General features: G+C 36.4%; 1 protein-coding gene and 3 pseudogenes across 1 annotated transcript in view; all 4 read left to right on the top strand.

Moving 5' to 3' along the window:
• Positions 1 to 527: 527 nt before the first annotated feature.
• On the top strand, positions 528 to 3,410 carry LOC102587345 (receptor-like protein 12; annotated as a pseudogene).
• Positions 3,411 to 4,056: 646 nt separating this feature from the next.
• On the top strand, positions 4,057 to 9,273 carry LOC102586672 (receptor-like protein 12; annotated as a pseudogene).
• Positions 9,274 to 10,395: 1,122 nt separating this feature from the next.
• On the top strand, positions 10,396 to 18,328 carry LOC102586349 (receptor-like protein 12; annotated as a pseudogene).
• A 1,963-nt stretch (positions 18,329 to 20,291) lies between these two features.
• The window catches only part of LOC102586009 (probable leucine-rich repeat receptor-like protein kinase At1g35710), a 6,827-nt gene continuing 4,647 nt past the window's right edge, over positions 20,292 to 22,471 (top strand). The window contains exons 1-2 of the mRNA XM_015306310.1: positions 20,292 to 21,001; positions 21,174 to 22,466. Coding sequence (XP_015161796.1) covers positions 20,358 to 21,001; positions 21,174 to 22,466 — 1,937 coding nt within the window. The 5' untranslated portion in view covers positions 20,292 to 20,357. The remainder of the gene's footprint in view (positions 21,002 to 21,173; positions 22,467 to 22,471) is intronic.

Genomic DNA, 22,471 nt, shown 5'->3' with positions numbered 1-22,471 from the left:
AAATAAATGTCTGAATCAAGTTTAAGGCTTTGCTGGTTTTTTGAACTAAAAACAGTTTGCTTGTTTTGTTTTTTCCTATTTTTTATTTTGCAAACTTTTGGATTTTTACATCAAATTGAATGGATCTGTGTGATGTAGCTTTCTTTGAAATTTCCATTTGCCTTGAGAGTAACAAAACATTGATTTCCCTATTTGACCAATCCTTGTCACGGAGTAAAAAAACTTAAAAGAAATTCTATAAATTGAGAATCTTTTCTTCTCACGTAATAACATAAGTAACATACACAGTGTAATCATTAAAGAGTCCTGTATAGGGGATATTATTCTTCCAAGTAGCATTTTGTATTGATTATGTGATTCATGCCTTCTAACACACCTCATCTTCATTCAAACCCCGTAGCCGCCATTAGTTAAAACTAATGCTATAGCACCTTTAATTTGACTAGTCAAAGAAAGGTTGGTGTCTTTTCTATATATAGATTTGTATATAGTTTTTTCATAAATATTGCCACTACCAACTTTTTGAATTGCTTAAACAACATGGGGCTCTCAGTTGTGTTCTTAATTATCTTTCTTTATCAGCTTTCTTGTTCTTCATCCATATTTCTGTGTCCCAAACATCAAAGCATTTCCCTTCTAAAATTCAAGGAAACATTTACTATAAATCTCTATGCTTCTTCTAGATGTTATTTCCGCGGTCAGAAGCCTTATCCAAAAACGAGTTCATGGAACATGAGCAGAGATTGTTGTTTATGGGATGGAGTCATATGCGATGAGATGACTGGCCATGTCATTGAACTTGACCTCGGTTGCAGCCGTCTTGTTGGAAAGATTGATTCCAATAGCAGCCTATTCCAACTCTCTCATCTCCAAAGACTCAACCTTTCTTGGAATGAATTCCACGGTTCTCATATCTAGCCTAAATTTGGTAGGTTCTTGAGCTTGACACATCTTGATCTTTACAACTCCAATTTCTCAGGTCAAATTCCTTCTGAAATCTCTCATCTTTCCAACTTACACTCTCTTTGTCTCTATGGTACAGGTAGTCTACGACTTGTAGCTCACGATTTTAAATTGCTTCTTCAGAACTTGACTCAATTAAGAGAGCTTGATCTTACTTTCATAAACATCTCTTCCACCATTCCTCTGAATTTTTCTTCTCATTTAACAACTCTGAATCTGGGATTTTCAGGATTGTATGGGATAATACCGGAGAGTATTTTTTCATCTTCCTAATCTGGAAACACTTGACTTAAGTTACAACTATAAGCTCAATGGTTATTTTCCAAAAACCAAATGGAACAGCAGTGCATCTCTCATATTGTTAGATCTCAGTCGCGTGAATTTTTCTGATAATTTGCCTAAGTCTATTGGCTATCTAACTTCGGTGCATTCTTTGTCCCTTCCAAATTGCAACCTTAGAGGGCCTATTCTTGAATCTCTTTCGAATCTCACCCGCATAGAGCATTTGTACCTTCAAGATAACTCCCTGAATGGAACAATACCATCAGGGATGTTCTCCCGGCTTCCATCACTAAGTCGTTTATACTTGAGTAATAACCACTTTTCTGGTGAGCTTGAGGATTTCAAGTCCAATTCACTAGAAAATATTTTCTTAGGAGGCAATCAGCTGCAAGGTCAAATTACCAAGTCAATTCAAAACCTTGAGAACCTAAAAGTTCCTTCAATAATTTTAGTGGCAATGTGGATATCAGCTTGTTTTCAAACCTCAAACAACTTTTGGGTCTTAGTCTTTCATATAATAAGATATCATTGATCAATGAGAACAAAGTTAATTTTACATGGCCTGAATCTCTTAATACGTTAGAATTTGCTGCATGTGAAGTGAAAGAATTGGAGTTTCTAAGATCCGCAAACCAGCTTTTGGATTTGGATCTTTCAAATAATAAGATTCAAGGAAGAATTCCTGATTGGGCATGGTCTAACTGGATGTTTTCATTGTACTCTCTTAATCTATCCCACAATATGCTGACCAGTGTGTATTCAATTCCTCTTCAACATCATTTAACAATTGATTTGCGGTCAAATTTACTTCAAGGTTCACTACCTATTCCACCAAATTCCACAAGATACTTCTTAATATCCCAAAATAATCTCACTGAAGAAATTCCTCCATCTATTTGCAATTTGACATCACTGATAATGCTAGATTTGGCGAGAAACAACTTGAAGGGAGAAATTCCGCAATGTTTGGGTAATATTAGTGGCCTCGAGGTTCTGGATATGCACAACAAAAAACTTTCTGGGAATATTCCAACAATTTTCAGCAATGGAAGTTCACTGAGAAGCCTCAACTTGCATGGAAATAAACTAGAGGGGAAAATTCGCCGATCTTTGGCCAATTGCGAAGACTTGCAGGTTCTTGCTTTAGGAGACAATCATCTCATTGACACATTCCCCATGTGGTTGGGAACTCTTCCAAAGCTACAGGTTTTAAGCTTGAGATCAAATACATTGCATGGGTCCATTCAACCTCCAAGGATTGAAACTATTTTTCCCGAGCTTCAAATCATAGATCTCTCTTACAATGCCTTCTCCGGAAACTTACCTACGAGTTTGTTTCAACATCTGAAAGCCATGAGGACAATCGATTCATCAATGGAAGCACCAAGATATCGTGGAGATACATATTACCAAGATTCTATTACAGTTACAACCAAGGGATTTATGCGTGAAATTGTGAGAATCTTGTATTTGTACACCGTTATCGATCTTTCAAGTAATAAATTTGGAGGGCAAATTCCAAGTATCATGGGAGATCTCATTGCAGTTCACACATTGAATTTATCTCATAATGGATTGCAAGGTCATATTCCACAATCATTCGGAGATTTATCCTCAGTTGAATCATTGGATCTGTCAGGAAACCAGATTTCGGGAGAGATACCACAACAACTAGTTTCTCTTACATCGCTTTCATTCTTAAATCTCTCCCACAATCATCTCCAAGGATGCATTCCTCAAGGACCTCAATTTCATACTTTTGAGAGCAATTCATATGAAAGCAATGATGGATTACGTGGATTTCCTGTTTCAAAAAGTTGTGGCGATGCTCGTGTATTAGATACAAATGATACCGTATCTGAACTAGATGATGAAGAAAATGATTCTGAATTTCTGAGTGATTTTTGGAAAGCTGCTCTTATGGGCTATGGAAGTGGACTATGTATTGGATTATCCGTAATGTATTTCATGATTTCAAGGGGAAACCCGAGATGGCTTGCAAGAATCATTGTAGAGATGGAACACAAAATAATGACGGGAAGGAGAAAGAATCAGCGAAGGAAAAAGAATTGCAGAAGAAGAAATATGTAACATTTTACTGTATGCATTTCTTGTTTCAGTGAACTGTATAATTTACAAATTTATGCAGTTTATTGCATCTTCTCAGCAACATCGCGTAATTTTTCCATTTATCATCAAGTGAAACAAGGTAGGAACTCTTAAATCTTCTCATCAATGCATTCCTGCTGACACAACTTTGACATCTCTGCTCTCCTGGAGCTAAAAACAGGTCATTGTCTGTTCTATGAAGGGAGACGGATATGTTTTCCGTTAAACATTTAGTGACAATAAATTTTCCTTTCACAAAAACATATAGCGGTAATTGAGTTAATGTCATTGCATTCTAAATATCATAGAAACTGGTCTCTTTTGGTTGTCGCTGACTTCATTGACCATTAAACCGCACCTATAACTCTCATTATAGGCACAGTAGTGTGTGAACATGTACACTTCCATTCGAAATTTCCACTACAAGACTTTGAAAAACAATACCAGTATTTAAGTTGTTACTAGAAATGCTTTAATTCCATTGACTTTTGAAGTCGTCCATTCATTAAAGGCATTGCCTTCATTAATTATAAAGAAAAGTATATACAAATTCAATCATGTGTGAATTTGACAATTAGCTTACCACAAATAGTACTTTTAACTCAATTATGTTTGTGTGTTATATATTACTATCACAATACAGGCTCTCTCAGTCAGTACAAAGCTTTTTCTTGATTTACTCTAAACACTTAGATTCAAAAAATGGACTACCGGCAATTCTCATTTCTGTTCTTTTTCTGTTTCTGTCTGCTTTCTTTTTCTTCATCCATACCTCATCGGTGCCACGAAGATGAAAGTATTTCCCTTCTAAAATTCAAGAAAACACTTACTGTAGATCCTTCAATAGATAGGTGTATTTCGTACTCTTATCCAAATATGAGTTCATGGAACATGAGCAGAGATTGTTGCTCATGGGATAGAGTCATATGCAATGAGATGACTGGCCATGTCATTGAACTTGACCTCGGCTGTAGCCGTCTGGTAGGAAAGATTGATTCCAATAGCAGCCTATTCCGACTCTCTCATCTCCAAAGGCTTGATCTTTCTTGGAATAACTTCTTAAATTCTCACATCTCTCCTGAATTTGGAAGGTTCTCGGGCTTGACACATCTTAATCTTACCAACTCATTTTTCTCAGGCCAAATTCCTTCTGAAATCTCTCATCTTTCCAAGTTACAATCTCTTCATCTCTCAGAACTAAGAGTTGGACCTCACAATTTTAAATTTCTCCTTCAGAATTTGACCCAATTAAGAGAGCTTGATCTTACTTACGTGGACATCTATTCGACCATTCCTCTGAATTTTTCTTCTCATTTCACAACTCTGGGGCTGACAGACACAGGATTGTACGGGATAATACTTGAGAGTATTTTTCACCTTCCCAACCTGGAAACACTTGACTTATCCAGCAATTATCAGCTAAGTGGTTAATTTCCAAAGACCAAATGGAATAGCAGTGCATCTCTCGTAGGGTCAGATCTCAATTATGTGAATTTTTCTTGTAATTTGCCTGAGTCTCTTGGATATCTAACATCGGCACATTCTTTGTCTCTTGGAAATTGCAACCTTAGAGGACCTATTCCTGAATCTATTTCGAATCTCACCCGCATAGAGTCTTTGTACCTTGATGGTCCCTGAATGGAACAATACCATCAGGGATGTTCTCCCTTCCATCACTAAGTTATTTAAGATTGGGTTCTAATCAATTTTCTGGTCAGCTTGAGGATTTTAAGTCCAATACACTAGTCTGGATTCAGTTACAGGGCAATCGGCTGCAAGGCCATCTTCCCAAGTCAATTCAAAACCTTGTGAACCTAAAATATCTTGATCTTTCTTTCAATAATTTTAGTGGTAGTGTGGATGTCAGCCTCTTTTCAGACCTCAAACAGCTTTCGTATCTTAGTCTTTCATACAACAGTATCTCATTGACTAATGAAAAGGAAGTTAAATCCAGTTTGCCGGAGTCACTTGAGTACTTACGTTTGGCTGCGTGTGATGTGAAAGAATTGGAGTTTCTAAGATCCGCAAAGCAGCTTTCCGATCTGGATCTTTCAAATAATAAACTTCAAGGAAGAGTTCCTGATTGGGCATGGTCTACTTGGAATTTTTCAGTGTCAACTCTCAATCTATCCCACAATATGTTGACAAGCATGGATTCAATTCCTCTACAATCTGGATATATAATTGATTTGCGGTCCAATTTTCTTAAAGGATCACTACCTATTCCAGGGAATTCCACAGCATTCTTCTTCATATCAGAAAATAATCTTAGTGGGGAAATTCCTTCATCTATTTGCAATTTGAAATCAGTGCAACTTCTAGATTTGGCGAGAAACAACTTGATGGGTGCAATTCCACAATGTTTGGGTAATATCAGTGGCCTCCAGGTTTTGGATATGCACCACAACAATCTTTCTGGGACTCTCTCAATGGCTTTTGGAATCGTAAGTGAGCTTAGAAGCCTCAACTTGCATGGAAATGAACTAGAGGGGAAAATCCCTCGATCTTTGGCCAATTGTGAAGCGTTGCATGTTCTTGATTTAGGTGATAATCACCTAAACGACACATTCCCCATGTGGTTGGGAACTCTGCCATATCTGCAAGTTTTAAGCCTGAGATCAAACAAGTTGCATGGATCTATTAGAACTTCAAGGATAGAAAATGTAACAAACTCAATTCCAGCAGAAGCACTCTTATATATATTAATTACTGAATACAAGTTACAAGATAGAATATGCACAACAAAGTAATAACACACTAATTACGGATAGCTTAACATAGACGAAGGTAACTAGAAGGGGATGAGATACTAGACCATAGAAAGGAGATAAGAGGATCAAAAAGCCATAGCTTCACATAATTTCCATCCCCATTCTTCTAACTCCTAGTCCTTTTTAACAAAGTGTAAATGGGCCTGGATCCCAAATAAAACTGGACCTATTGCTTGCTTTCGGCCCAATAGCTCTTGTCAGCCCAATAACTACTTGTGTGACCTTGATATCGATATTGGGTTGGACTTGGTTCATAACAATACTCTCGTCCTCAATAAGAACCTTGTCCTCAAGGTTCGAGTAATAGTAGGGGAATTGAGTTTGTGTAAAGAGTTGTGATAGTGGTGCAAAGATGAAACCAAAGTCTGCCATAGTCTTGATGCAGCCTTGTAGACATGCTAAATAAGCAGATACAGCATGCTCAACTATTTTCTTTCGTGAACAGACATCACCTCCTATTGCTGCATACCTTACCTTACTCTTTGGAGCTTGGAGAACAAAAATTAGTTGTGCTAGTAGTTGTTGCAGGAACCGAATTAATTTGGGAAGACATATAATATCCAGAGGTGCAATTGATTGTATCTCTCTCGATGAAACTCTTTGGGAACTGTCCTCAAACACACGGTTCACCTCAGCGCATGTATCATCCACTTTTAATTCCATCACTACCATCTTGTATGCAATTGCCCACTTAGCAAAAGTGTCCCGAGAATTAAAATTCAAAGAGGTAACTGCTGTCAATGCAAAGACAAATAGCACAATTGGAGAATGCATGCACCTTTGTTGTCCGGGATCCCACGCTTGAGTGACGGAGTTAGCATAAAAAATGAAGCCAAAAGTACCAGTAGAGCCCAACAATAATGGTGGCTTCGTGTTCACTGCACCTATGAGACCCTTAAACTTGAAACTTATACAAAGATATGTTGCAGTTCCATGAATAGCGGCAATATCACCATGATTAAATAAAAATTGACACACAATATTGGGTGCACTGAATTCATCACTAAACTTTCCATGCTCAACAACAAGCAATCCATCCGAAGGCATGTTACTTCGTGGACTGCTATCTTCGATCTCCAGAAAAAAATCATAAAGATATAGCTTCTCAATTGTCTCAGGCTCCACGAAAAACTCAGCAAGAGACTTGTCGTCAAAGGTCTCAAATTCAATTTTCTGCTTACTCAAGCCACGATCCAGAGACTTAGCAGCAACATACCTCTTTGACATATCTTTTGGGGAACCTTCATCGAGCAGTTGGACTTCACTGTGTTTAGGATCTGATGCTTCTTCATCAAGCATTTTGAATGGAGTATCGGGTTGCACCTTTGCGACTACGATGGGGCAGTAACTATGAAGACATTTGTCGAACTCCTTAGGCGACTGAATATGGTTCAAATCAGCTACAACGATAGATGCGGGAGAAGTTTCTGCCACTTCTTTGGTGAAAACTCCATTAGACATTTCATCGAACACATAGTCCACATGACCTGAATGGTCATGGATAAACGTATCTAACAGTGCTGGATGACCCTCAATATAATCCACAGGGTTTGAGTTTTCTTCGGTCGAAGGAGACGCCGTCTCTCCGCTAAAGACTGTAGGAGTACAAATCCCAGTATCTTCTACTACAACCTATTGAGACGTAAATGAATATTTGTCCTCAATCTTCTGAAGCAAAGCGAGAATACTGGTAATTTGAGCATCCACCCCAGAAGACTCTGTATAGGTTCCTTTCTGAAAACGCAATGCTAATTTTCCTTGAAATGATTCCAATCAAAAAACTGTTTGTTGAGAAACAACCAACGGAACCACTCGAGGGCCTCACCATCGAGATATAAGGAAGGAAGAGGTAGCCAATATTCCTCAGAGAAGCCAAGAAAAGTGAAATATCGTTCTGCCCTATTAATCCAGTCCTCCGGATTACCAGCACCGCTGAATCGATCTAATACCACCACTGTCATTAGAGTCTCTCAATGAAAGCACCAATGTAACAAACTCAATTCCAGCAGAAGCACTCTTATATATATTAATTACTGAATACAAGTTACAAGATAGAATATGCACAACAAAGTAATAACACACTAATTACGGATAGCTTAACATAGACGAAGGTAACTAGAAGGGGATGAGATACTAGACCATAGAAAGGAGATAAGAGGATCAAAAAGCCAAAGCTTCACATAATTTCCATCCCCATTCTTCTAACTCCTAGTCCTTTTTAACAAAGTGTAAATGGGCCTGGATCCCAAATAAAACTGGACCTATTGCTTGCTTTCGGCCCAATAGCTCTTGTCAGCCCAATAACTACTTGTGTGACCTTGATATCGATATTGGGTTGGACTTGGTTCATAACAGAAAACATGTTTCCCCAGCTTCGCATCATCGATCTCTCTTACAATGCCTTCTCGGGAAACTTACCTACAAGTCTATTTCAACATCTGGAAGCCATGAGGACAATTGACCAATCATTGAAGGCACCAAGATCATCTTACATAGAATCGTATTACCAAGATTATATTACAATTGCAACCAAGGGAATGGATCGTGAAATTGTGAGAATCTTGTATTTGTACACCGCTCTTGATCTTTCAAGTAATAAATTTAGAGGAAAAATTCCAAGCATTTTGGGGGATCTCGTTGCACTTCATGTGTTGAGTTTATCTCACAATGGATTGCAAGGTCAGATACCATCATCACTCGGAAATTTATCTTCAATTGAATCATTGGATCTATCAGTTAACCAACTTTCGGGTAAGATACCACAACAACTGGTATCTCTTACATCTCTTGCATTTTTAAATCTCTCCTACAATCATCTCCAAGGATGCATCCCTCAAGGACCTCATTTCATACATTCGAGAATAATTCATATGAAGGTAATGATGGATTACGTGGATTCCCTATTTCGAAAGGTTGTAGCAATGATCAGGTGTCAGAGACAAACTATACCGAATCTGCTCTAGATCACGATCAAGAAAGCAATTCAGAATTTCTCAGTGATTTTTGGAAAGGTGCTCTGATGGGCTACGGAAGTGGACTATGTATTGGATTATCCATAATATATATCATGATTTCAACTGGAAATCTGAAATGGCTTGCAAGAATCATTGAAGAGATGGAACAAAGGATCATTACGCGGAGGAGATAGAAGCAGCGAGGTCAAAGGTATTACAAAAGAAGAATTAATCGCTTCTAGACAATTGTTACCAATCAAGAAGGATTTGATTTCAGAACTTTAGGTATTCAAGCTAAGCTCTACACTAATCTTTTTAGTTTATTTTAACAACTAATATATTAGCTTTCGTATTTCTTCGTTGTAACAACATTTGATCGATGCTCTATGCGAAGCATATTGAAAATGACCTGAAGATTTTGAAAAGGATTAACCTTAGTTGATATTTTGTTATTATATATATTGTTAATGGATGGTTAAATATGTTTTGTAGTGAAAACTATGTAATTGATCTGTTACAAACTAAAACAAGAAAATATTACTCGGAAATTCAAAGAACTGCATTAATACTTTTAGGTGCAAGAAAGAAGATATTTAGAGGGAACTTTGTGTTATTTCCCCTTTAATAGGCCTTACGCGGCGAAAATGCAAACCCTAATGTGAATATAGAAAACCGAATTAAAAAAAAAAAAATAATACAAAAAGTCATGTCTCATTCTAAATATCAGGTCCCTAATAATAATTATCACGTCTCATTGGAAAATGTTGTTTCTCTACTTTTTTAGATACTTAAATATGCTTTCTTTGAAATTTCCACAGCAAAACTTGTGCATTGACTTGAGAATAACAAACATTAATTTCCCAGTTTCTTTTCAAATTTACAATTGGTGAAGGTGGAATTTGGAAATAATTACAGCGTGGAGTAGCTTTCATTGAAATTTCCACGACAAGACTTGTTCAAGGACTTTTAAAACAATAATTTTTTTAAGTTCCACAAGTAGAATTCCACTCATTGTGTCCTCCACACACTTCATCGTCACTCCACTCTCACCTTCCATAGTATTTGTTTTGATTATACACAAATAATTTAATGTAACACATTTTATTTACGTGCCAAACACAAAAAAATAAGTAAGAAATTCACTTATTTTCCTAGAAAATATTTTTTCCCCTACCGAACACACCTTTAATTGGGGGAATCTCAGTTGACATTTGGTTGACTATCTTTTATTAATTAAAGAAAAAAAAAGAAACAGAATAACACAAACTTGACTTGTGTTGAACAATATAAAATCCTATGAACCCTCCACAATTAGTTCATTGAAACCCAAAATAATAAACTCAAAATATGATGATGGTTCCCAAAAAAATATTCTCTTTACTTCAGTTTTTTACTCTTTTATCTCTCTTTACAGTTACTTTTGCTTCCACTGGGGAAACAACTTCCCTCCTGAAATGGAAAGAAACTTTCAAGAACCAGAATAACTCCTTATTGACTTCATGGAGACCAAGTTCTAACGCATGCCGGGACTGGTATGGAGTTATATGCTTTAACGGTAGGATAAACAGGTTGAATATTGCAAATTCTAGTATCATTGGTACCCTCTATGCTTTTCTGTTTTCATCTCTCCCTTTCCTTGAATATGTTGATCTTAGCATGAACAATATCTCCGGAACCATTCCACCTGAGCTTGGTAATCTCACTAATCTTGTCTATCTTGACTTGTCCATCAATCAGATTTCAGGCACAATCCCACCACAAATCGGCTCACTATCCAAGCTTGAGACCCTCCACATCTTTGATAACCATTTAAATGGTTCCATTCCTAAAGAAATAGGTTACCTAAGGTCTCTTACTGAACTAGATTTGAGTTCTAACTCTCTTAGTGGTTCTATTCCTACTTCATTGGGGAATTTGAGCAGGTTGACCTATTTGCATCTTTATGAGAATCAGCTTTCTGGCTCTATTCCGGAAGAAATAGGAAATCTTGTCAATCTTGTTCAGGTTTTTCTTGATACAAACCAATTAACAGGTCATATACCAGAAGAAATAGGAAAACTTGTCAATCTTGTTCAAGTTTATCTTGATGAAAATCAATAAACAGGTCATATTCCGGCAGAAATAGGGAAGATGAAGTCACTTCAGGAATTAATCTTATCACGTAACAATCTTTCTGATCTAATTCCAAAAACTATAGGCGACTTAACAGAGCTCAAACTTCTGTACCTTTATAGCAATCAACCCTTTGGCCCAATTCCTAGTGAGTTAGGGAACCTGAAAAACCTCAATACTCTGTTATTATCCAATAATGAACTCAGTGGTTCAATTCCGTCATCCTTTGGTAATTTGAGAAACTTGCAAGTTCTGTCTCTCAATGACAACAATCTGATTGAGGAAATTCCTTCATCTATTTGCAATTTGACATCACTGGCAACCCTGTATTTGTCAAGAAACAACTTGAAAGGAAATATTATGAAATGCTTGGGTAATATCAGTGCCCTCCAGTATGTGATGATGTCACATAATAATCTCAGTGGAGAGCTCCATCCGTCTATTTGCAATTTAACATCGCTGCAAATTCTAGATTTGGGTAGAAACAATCTAAAGGGAGCAATTCCGCAATGTTTTGGCAACATGAGTGGTCATCTTGAGGTTCTGGATATGCAACACAACAATCTTTCTGGGACTCTTCCAATTGACTTTTAGAGCTGGAACACTTAGAAGCTTCAACTTGCATGGCAATAAACTAAAGGAAAAAATTCCCAAATCTTTGGCCAATTGCAAAGAGATGCAAGTTCTTGATTTAGGAGATAATCATCTCAACGACACATTCCCGATGTGGTTGGGAACTCTTCCTGAGTTGAGAATTTTAAGCTTGAGATCGAACAAGTTGCATGGACCCCTTAGAACCTTAGGAAGTGAAAATATGTTTCTTGAGCTTCAAATCTTAGATCTCTCTTGCAATGCTTTCTCTGAAAACTTACCGACAAGATTGTTTCGACATCTGAAAGCCATGAGGACAACTGATCAATCAATGAAGGCATTAAGTTTTGAATTTCATCCATATTACCTAGACTCGGTAGATGTCGTAACAAAGGGATTGGAGCTTGAAGTTGTGAGAATCTTGTCTTTGTACAACGTTATCGATCTTTCAAACAACAAATTTGAAGGACAAATTCCTTGTGTTCTGGGAGATCTCATTGCACTCCGGGTTTTGAATCTGTCTCATAATAGATTTCAAGGTCATATACCACCAACACTTGGAAATTTATCTTTGGTTGAATCATTGGACCTTTCATTTGCCCAGCTCTCGGGAGAGATACCAGAACAAATTGCTTCTCTTACAGCTCTTGAATTTTTAAATCTTTCCCACAATAATCTTGAAGGATGCATCCCTAGAGGACCTCAATTTGCCACATTTCAGAACAATTCATACAAAGATAATGATGGATTACGTGGATTCCCACTTTCGAAAGATTGTGGTAACTATGATGGGGTATTAGAGACAAATGATACCATAGCTGTGCTAGACGATCAAGAAAGCAATTCTGGATTTCCAAATGATTTTTGGAAAGCTGCTCTTATGGGCTATGGAAGTGGACTATGTATTGGATTATCCATAGTATATTGCATGTTCTCAACTGGAAAGCCGAGATGGCTTGCAAGAACCATTGAGAAGCTGGAACACAAAATTATTAAACTAAGGAGAAAGAAGCAACGGTGTCAAAGGAATTATAGAAGATGAAGTAATCGCTTCTGGACAAGTTACCAACGGAGCAAGATTTGATTCAAGTTAATATCTATGCTGGTCTGTTAATTTATTGTGAGTATTTGGTATTCATACTAAGCATGTTTGTATTTTCATTAAGTAGAAGCTTTTAAAAAAGATTAGACTTTGTTGATGTTTTAAGCTAGTAAAAGTTTGACTATGTATACCGTGCGACAGAGGAGTAATTATATGAATAAAATTATAAATCTTTACCGTAATTAGTTGAATCTGTTTTATTAAGAAAATATAATTTGACTGGTTTAAGAGTCGCCACTTAATTTTTAAGAAAAATCAAGAAAACTATTGTTTTCAAAAGACTAAAACAGTAAATCTATTGAAAACTATTAAGGGTTCGAGGTTTTTATTAACATTCTAGGAAGGTTTTAAAAAGCACCTAGAATGTCTACTAATGTGGTTATCCGACAATTGATTATTTGGCTAAAATAATTTTAACTTAGCTTGAATCTCAAAACCGAACTATTTTATAGTTAATACCATTTTAAGGGAGAAACAGAAAAATATCGCAACATTATTTAAATGAAGTATTTTGTAAACTTATTTATTTATTTTAAAGTCGAGTAAGAAATGGCTAATTTTGTTAGGTGATTAATTCAAAATGGGTGTCTTTTGGGGATTTGAAATTTTCGACACTAAGATTAACGACAAATACTAACAAGCAAAACAAACACATTGAAGTAAAAAGGGAAAGAGGGTTGGACCCAAATCTGGTTTATGTCCACCTGGACCAGTATTTGGGCCTGTTTTCATTTTGGGCCTTTGGCCCATTTGCATCACCTGCACCTGTCCTATACTAACGTAAAAGGGATATTTTTCTTTGGGCCTTAAGCCCAATTTTTCACCTGTCCTAGGCTTCTAACAAAATATAGAATAGCGACTAAATGGGCTTAGGCCCAACAAAAGACAATCTTGGAATTAAAGTGAGCCTTTGGCCCAATCTTTTCAATTCTCTAATTTGCTTCAATATTTATTCGACTCTAGGACCTGCACGTCGATTTTCAATGGTCGGTTGACTCGATAAAGAAATTGGACCTCCATTCCGCTTCAAAAGAATAGACTCGAGGAGACAAATTAGGGCCTCCATGGCCCCTTGTCATGCAAATAGGGAGAATTTGAGACCAAATAGATTCTCACGGCATTTGCAACAAAGCAAAGAGAGGAATACAAATTAGTATATGACAAAGAAAACATTCGAAGTTAATCAAATATACATATAATAACTCATGTGATTAATAGGCATAAACCATACACACATTATCAATCATGAACTAATAAAGAAACCATCACGAGTTAAGATTAATATTCCAAAGTAAACAATCAAACATGGAAACATTCAAATATAACTAGAATCTTGAAATGAAAACAAATCTAATACCACACGAGGGGGGAAGAGCTAGCTAGGAACATAAGAAATGCATAAATAAAATGAGTTGAATAGAAACTTTACTAGTGAGGAAATTCATCTGTTGGTAACACACTTCATATGAAATTAACGCTTAGACTTATATGAGTACAAATCAAGTAATATTCTAATAATGACGGCTAACTAAAATGAAGAATTTAAAGAAAGAAATCAAATTATGATATTCATTTTGTGAAAAGACACATTCATATAAATTGGGGCCAAAATGTAGTTACAGATATGTTTTCCTTCTTTCAAAAATGTGCACCGTCCATCTAACAATTTTGGAATTTTCTATAGGCAAGAATTGACATAGAAAAACTTAAACAAACACAAAGGAAAACTTACGGTGCCGGACCATAGAAAATGAAAGTGAGCTCAAGAAATAAACTATAACCCGTAACCAAAATTGATATTAAGCTCGATTCAATATTCACTAAGAGAACAACAGTGCAACGAGACATGGCAACAACTAAAGGGCCAAGAAATTACAGGAAATACACGAAATAAACACATATGTGAACCATATAATACCAACAGTAACTAAGAATCTCAACATGATTAAGAGCAATTCAACAAAATGCTAATACATTAAACCAAACATACCATTTTAGGAAAAACAGGAAGCAAATCAACAGTAAGTCGCACCCCTCGTATTTATAACAACGTGAACATCATAATGAAGTTCATGATAAATCAACAGCAACATAAACAAATTGGGACCATCCAACAAAGATAAGAGAACACCAAAAGTTGGGCAAAATTTATAGTGTAGTCAGACGAACAACTCAATAGTAGATAGAAGTCAAGAATGAAGAGGAATTTTACCTTCTTCGGAGCAGCGAGACCGAGACAGAACGAGCTGACGACCACGATCCTTCAACCATGACGACGAACAAGACCTGAACAGAATTCAGACTCAAGCGACGACTACTCCTCTCGGAAAACTCTCTGTTTTCTTTAGTATATATCTTAGTTATTTCGCTTAAGCTATTAGGTGTATTTTTGTTCTAAAAATTCCAACAGAAAACAATCTTTCCCCTTTTCCACTCTCTGCCTTAATTAAAAAAAATCTAACTCCGAAAAATCCTCCCTACAGTAAAAATGAGAAGCAACATATATAGAGGGGGAATAAGGTTCAGATTTTGGGGGGGAAAAAGGGTAAAAAATTCGGATCAACAAGGCCCAACTCTAATTCGACTTCAAAATCTTTCACCGTTCAAGCTAAACACCCTTTTCTTGAGGTTTTGACTCATTCTGAAAGGAGAAAGGGGGACGGACTGTGAAGATCAATCTCTCGTCCTTGACGAGCAACGTGGCCTCATCTCGCGCATGGTAAGGACGACTTCGCGCTGCTGCCAAACCAGATTGCAGGTGCCCCTGCTGTACGGATCGAAAGGGACGTTGGAGTTGGATGTTAACGTTGTGAATGGCTTCCGTGTATTTTGACGTTGTTTCTGGTTTCACGTTTGGTCACGCGAGGAAGAGGAAAAAAATAAGGTGGGGTCGGGTAGGTTTGGTGCTGGGTATTTGGTGTATGTATCGTAATTGTATGGGTATAGTTTTTCTTTGTTTTGGCCTGGGTCGGTGGAGGAAATTGTTGTCGGTTGAATTGGAAAACAAAAGGGGAAATGGGCTTTTGGTATTGCTGATGTAAAGTGTGGCTGGAAATTGGTTAATGGCCCCAAAAAAAAAAAAAATGTATTTTAAGGTTATGTAATAAGATTGCAATTAGGACATGGCTTTACAAGTTGTGAATTTGACCCTATTAAGAGTGCTTGATCTTAGTGGTGTAAGCATCTCTTCCACCATTCCTCTTAATTTTTCTTCTCATTTTACAACGCTGGTGCTTGGGCATTCAGAGTTGTATGGAGTAATACCGGAGAGTATTTTTCACCTGCCCAAACTAAAAATACTTGACTTATCCATCAATTATCATCTCAATGGTTATTTCCCAAAGACCAAATGGAACAGCAGCGCATCTCTCACAGATTTAAATCTCCAAGGAGTGAATTTTTCTGGTTATTTGCCTGAGTCTCTTGGTTATCTAACATCACTGAATAATTTGTTTCTTATTTTCTGCAATATCTGGGGGCCTATTCCTGAATCTCTTTCGAATCTCACTCTCATAGAGTATTTGTTCCTTACAGGTAACTTCCTCAATGGAACAATACCATCATCGATATTCTCCCTTCCTTCACTAACTGATTTAGAATTGAGTAATAACCATTTTTCTGGTCAGCTTGAGGATATCAAGTCCAATTCACTATTATCTATTGATCTAGGCAATAATCAGCTGCAAGGCCATCTTCCCGAGTCAATTCAAAACCTTGTGAACCTCACAACTCTTGATCTTTCTTTCAATAATTTTAGTGGTAGTGTGGATGTCAGCTTCTTTTCAGACCTCAAACATCTTTCATCTCTTGGTCTTTCATATAATAGCATCTCATTCACAAATGAAAACAGAGTTAATTTTACTTTGCCTGAGTCACTTCTGTACTTACGGTTGGCTGCCTGTGAAGTGAAAGAATTGGGGTTTCTAAGATCCGTAAAGAAGCTTGAGGACTTAGATCTTTCTAATAATAAGCTTCAAGGAAGATTTCCAGATTGGGCATCGTCTAACTGGATGTTTTCATTGAAAACTCTTAATCTATCCCACAACATGCTGACAAGTGTGGACTTAACTCCTTTTCAATCTTTACAAACAATTGATTTGCGATCCAATTCTCTTCAAGGGTCCCTATCTATGCCACCAAATTCCACAACATACTTCTTCATATCAGAAAATAATCTTAGTGGAGAAATTCCTTCGTCTATTTGCAACTTGACATCATTAGTAATGCTTGATTTGGCGAGAAACAACTTGAAGGGAGCAATTCTGCAATGTTTGGGTAATATCAGTAGCCTCCAGGTTCTGGATATGCACCACAACAGTCTTACAGGGACTCTTCCAAACACTTTTAGATTTGGAAGTTCTCTGAGAAGCCTCAACTTGCACGGCAATAAACTAGAGGGGAAAATTCCCCAATCTTTGGCCAATTGCAAAGAGTTGCAAGTTCTTGATTTAGGAGATAATCACCTCATTGATATATTCCCGATGTGGTTGGGAACTCTTCCAAAGCTGCAAGTATTAAGCTTGAGATCCAATGAATTGCATGGGTCCATTAGAACTCCAACGATTGAAAACATATTTCCTAATCTTCGAATGTTAGATCTCTCTTCCAATGCCTTCACCGAAAACTTACCAACGGGTTTGTTTCAACATTTGAAAGCCATGAGGACAATTGATCAAACTATGAACGCACCACATTATGAAGGAACTGATGGATATTACCAAGACTCGGTAGCTGTCGTATCCAAGGGATTTGAGCGTGAAATTGGGAGAATCTTGTATTTGTACACCGTTATCAATCTTTCAAGTAATAAATTTGGAGGGCAGATTCCAAGTATCATGGGGGAACTCATTGCAGTTCACATATTGAATATATCTCATAATGGATTGGAAGGTCATATATCGTCATCACTTGGAAGTTTATCTTTGGTTGAATCATTGGACCTGTCAAGTAACCATCTTGTAGGAAAGATACCAGAACAATTTGCTTTACTTACTTCTCTTGAAGTCTTCAATCTTTCCTACAATCATCTTGAAGGGTGCATTCCTCAAGGAAATCAATTTCAGACCTTTGAGAACAATTCATATGAAGGTAATGATGGATTACGTGGATTCCCACTTTCAAAAGGCTGTGGTAATGATTCAGTATCAGAGACAAATGATACCGTTTCTGAACTAAATGATGAAGAAAGCAATTCTGAATTTCTGAATGATTTTTGGAAAGGTGCTCTTATGGGCTATGGGAGTGGACTATGTATTGGATTGTCCATTATATATTTCATGATTTCAACTGGAAAACTGATATGGCTTGCAAGAATCATTGTAGAGCGGGAGCACAAAATAATGATGGGAAGGAGAAAGAAGCAGGGAAGGCAAAGGAATAACAGAAGAAGAAATAATCACTTCTAGACAAGTTATAAGTTTTGATTTCAGAACTTGAGGTAAAAATTCTACACTGATCTTTTAGTTTATTGTAGCTATTAATAATATCTTATTTATTTTACTAATTGATGCTCTATACTAACAAGATTTTCATTTCCAATAATTTAAATAAGTATAAGATTCTTAAAAGGATCAGCCTCAGTTGACATTTAACTAAGATATTTGGATTACAGTGAGGAGCTGGGGTCCTGGAAGAAGAAGTTATGGCAAGATTGATTGAGCTAGAAGAGCTAGAAATCTTTCAATAACAGAAACTGCAGCTTATGGCTTTTTGTTCCTTTATTAACTTTAGGAAATGTAATATAATGAATATTGATGATATATCAAGTTATGTAATGTTTTGATGTATTCAATGAATATTGTGTGTAGATTTTCCATTGTACCAAAAAAAGAAAATGAATCTAATGTGTATCCCTGAAGAGATATTCGATTGAAAAAATGAAGTGCATTTTTTCGTTAAGGTGATATTTCAAGTAGGAAGAGTTAAACAGCTAATAGTTAAGTTGTGTTTTGATAAACAGTCGTTGATGATAGTTCATGAGGTAGAAAACTCACATACCTAATAGTTGAGGTATACTAAAAATCAAGGATACTTTAGGTGTGTTTTTGACCTTTCACTCTTTTTGTTTTGTAAATTTCTGGATGAAAGAGGTAAGTTAGTCATGTATACGAGTTTATATGCTTTGAATGAAGTGTATGTCATCATCCATTTTCTACCGACTCAATAGTCTTTCTGTTGATCAAAAGCTGAATTGACGGAGGAATATATTTTGGGTACTGCAACCGAGGGAAAGAGAATTAACAAGGAAAAAGAACGAGTCTCCTACAATCGTCTCCAAGGATGTATCCCTCAAGAATGTTTAATTCCATACCTTTAAGGGTAATGATGAATTGCGTGGATTCCCAGTTTAGAAAGGTTGTGGCAGTGATCTATTATCAGAGGCAAATTATACCATATAGACGATCAAGAAAGCAATACTGAATATCTCAATATTTTTCGAAAGCTGTTATTATAAGCTATGGAATTAGACTATGTATTGGATTATATGTAGTATGTTTCATGGTTTCAACTGGATATCCGAAATGGCTCGCAAGAATCATTGTAGAATTGGAACACAAAATTATTATGCAGAGGAAAGAAGAAGAAGCAAATTAATGTATTCAACGAACAGGTTTATGCATTTCTTTTTTATCTTGTTTTCTTTTTGAGGGAATTTATTTTCCATATGATAGTCTTTTTTACTTGAAAAAAAAAGTGTAGCACACGGATAAACAAAGGAAAGAGAAAAACAAAAAAATTGACTTGACAATGACAAATTTTGTCTAATAAAATATGAACAGACAAAGTGTGAATATTAAGACTATAAAAAATAAGATATGATGATTATTTCAACAACCAAAATAATTCCTTATTGGTTTAAAATTTATATATCGACTCTGATATTAAAAAATTGGGTCGGTTCTCTCTCTCAAATGGGTCAAATCATTGGGGTGGGTTGTTAAAAATGGATAGTATATTATCAATAGTTGAGTAACCATATGAGAAATTAATAACATTTGCTATATGAATTCTCATAACTAGTCATATCGCGTTACCTAAACTCGTTTTAATCTAGTACAAAGTATATTAGAGATATTAAAACAGTGTAGAAATTTATTTATCTAAGATTACTACATTAGAGGTGAAAAAATGAGAACCAAACATATATACATCATAAACCATGTGATCTTGTCTGATAACACAACAAAATTATTTGGTTAAGTCCTTGTCTGAATTAAAATTTATTTTCTATATGATAGCTTTGTAGGTATGTATAACATGCATAAAAAAAGAAGAAGACAAAAACAAGAACAACTCAAATTTGACTTTTGCTTTGACTTGAGAATGCATGACGATATTTTCATTGATAAAATATGAACATAAAGAGAGAGAGAGCAGCCGAAATTTGGTCTTTAACAATAAGTTAGGTACAATATAAAATCCTATGAACCCTCCACAATTAGTTCATTGAAATCCAAAATAGTAAACTAAAATATGATGATGTCTCCCAGCAAAATATTCTCTTTACTTCAGTTTTTTACTCTTTCATATCTCCATTCAGTTACTTTTGCTTCAGTCGAGGAAGCAACTTCCCTCCTGAAATGGAAATCAACTTTCAAGAACCAGAACAACTCCTTATTTGCTTCATGGACACCAAGTTCTAACTCATGCAGGGATTGGTATGGAGTTATATGCTTTAACGGTAGAGTAAACATGTTGAATATTACAAATACTAGTGTCATTGGTACACTCGATGATTTTCCATTTTCTTCTCTTCCTTTTCTTGAATATCTTGATCTTAGCATGAACAACTTCTCTGGCACCATTCCAACTGATGTTGGTGAACTCACTAATCTTATTTATCTTGATTTGTCGAGGAATCAGATTTCAGGTACAGTACCACCACAAATCGGCTCACTAGCCAAGCTTCAAATCCTCCATATGTTTGACAACCATTTAAATGGTTTCATTCCTGAAGAAATAGGTCATCTAAAGTCTCTTACTGAGCTAGCGTTGAGTTTTAACACTCTTAATGGTTCTATTCCGGCTTCATTGTGGAATTTGACCCGCTTGTCTATCCTGCATCTTAATAATAATCACCTTTACGGATCTATTCCGGAAGAAATAGGTTACCTAAGGTTTCTTACTTATCTACGTTTAAACTATAACTTTCTTAATGGTTCTATTCCGGCTTCATTGGGGAATTTGAACAACTTGTCTCTTCTGTATCTTTATGATAATCACCTTTCTGGCCCTATTCCTGAAGAAATAGGTTACCTACGGACTCTTACTGATCTGCAGTTGTCTAAGGTCTCTTACTGAGATAGATTTGAGTTCTAACACTCTTGATGGTTCTATTCCAACTTCATTGGGAAATTTGACCAGCTTGTCCCTTTTGTATCTTTATGATAATCACCTTTCTGGCCCTATTCCTGAAGAAATAGGTTACCTAAGGTTTCTTACTGATCTGCGGTTGTACAATAACTCTCTTAATGGTTCTATTCCTGCTTCATTGGGGAATTTGACCAACTTGTCTGTTCTGTATCTTTATGATAATCACCTTTCTGGCCCTATCCCTGAAGAAATACGTTACCTGTGGTCTCTTGATCAGCTAAGTTTGAAGAATAACTCTCTTGATGGTTCTATTCCTGCTGCATTGGGGAATTTGACCAACTTGTTCCTTTTGTATCTTTATGATAATCACCTTTCTGGCCCTATCCCTGAAGAAATAGGTTACCTGTGGTCTCTTGATCAGCTAAGTTTGAAGAATAACTCTCTTGATGGTTCTATTCCTGCTGCATTGGGGAATTTGAGTTTTAACACTCTTAATGGTTCTATTCCTGCTTCATTGGGGAATTTGAACAACTTGTCCCTTCTGTATCTTTATGATAATCACCTTTCTGGCCTTATTCCTGAAGAAATAGGTTACCTAAGGTCTCTTACTGATCTGCGGTTGTACAATAACTCTCTTAATGGTTCTATTCCTGCTTCATTGGGGAATTTGAACAACTTGTCCCTTCTGTATCTTTATGATAATCACCTTTCTGGCCTTATTCCTGAAGAAATAGGTTACCTAAGGTCTCTTACTGATCTGCGGTTGTACAATAACTCTCTTAATGGTTCTATTCCTGCTTCATTGGGGAATTTGAACAACTTGTCCCTTCTGTATCTTTATGATAATCACCTTTCTGGCCTTATTCCTGAAGAAATAGGTTACCTAAGGACTCTTACTGATCTGCAGTTGTCCAATAATTCTCTTAATGGTTCTATACCTGCTTCATTGGGGAATTTGACCAACTTGTCTGTCTTGTACCTTGATGGTAATCACCTTTCTGGCCCTATTCCTGAAGAAATAGGTTACCTAAGGTTTCTTACTGATCTACAGTTGTACGAGAACTCTCTTAATGGTTCTATTCCTGCTTCATTGGGGAATTTGAGAAACTTGCAAGTTCTGTCTCTCCATAAAAACAATCTGATTGAGGAAATTCCTTCAGCTATTTGCAATTTAACATCATTGGTAATCCTGTATTTGTCGAGAAACAACTTGAAAGGAGAAATTCTGCCATGTTTTGGTAATATCAGTGCCCTCCAGTATGTGATGATGTCAC

The sequence above is a fragment of the Solanum tuberosum genome, unplaced genomic scaffold (genome assembly GCF_000226075.1).
Source record: "Solanum tuberosum cultivar DM 1-3 516 R44 unplaced genomic scaffold, SolTub_3.0 scf00027, whole genome shotgun sequence".
Classification (NCBI taxonomy): Eukaryota; Viridiplantae; Streptophyta; class Magnoliopsida; order Solanales; family Solanaceae; genus Solanum; species Solanum tuberosum.
Note: the sequence above shows the minus strand (reverse complement) of the source record. Positions and strands in the feature narration are given on the sequence as shown.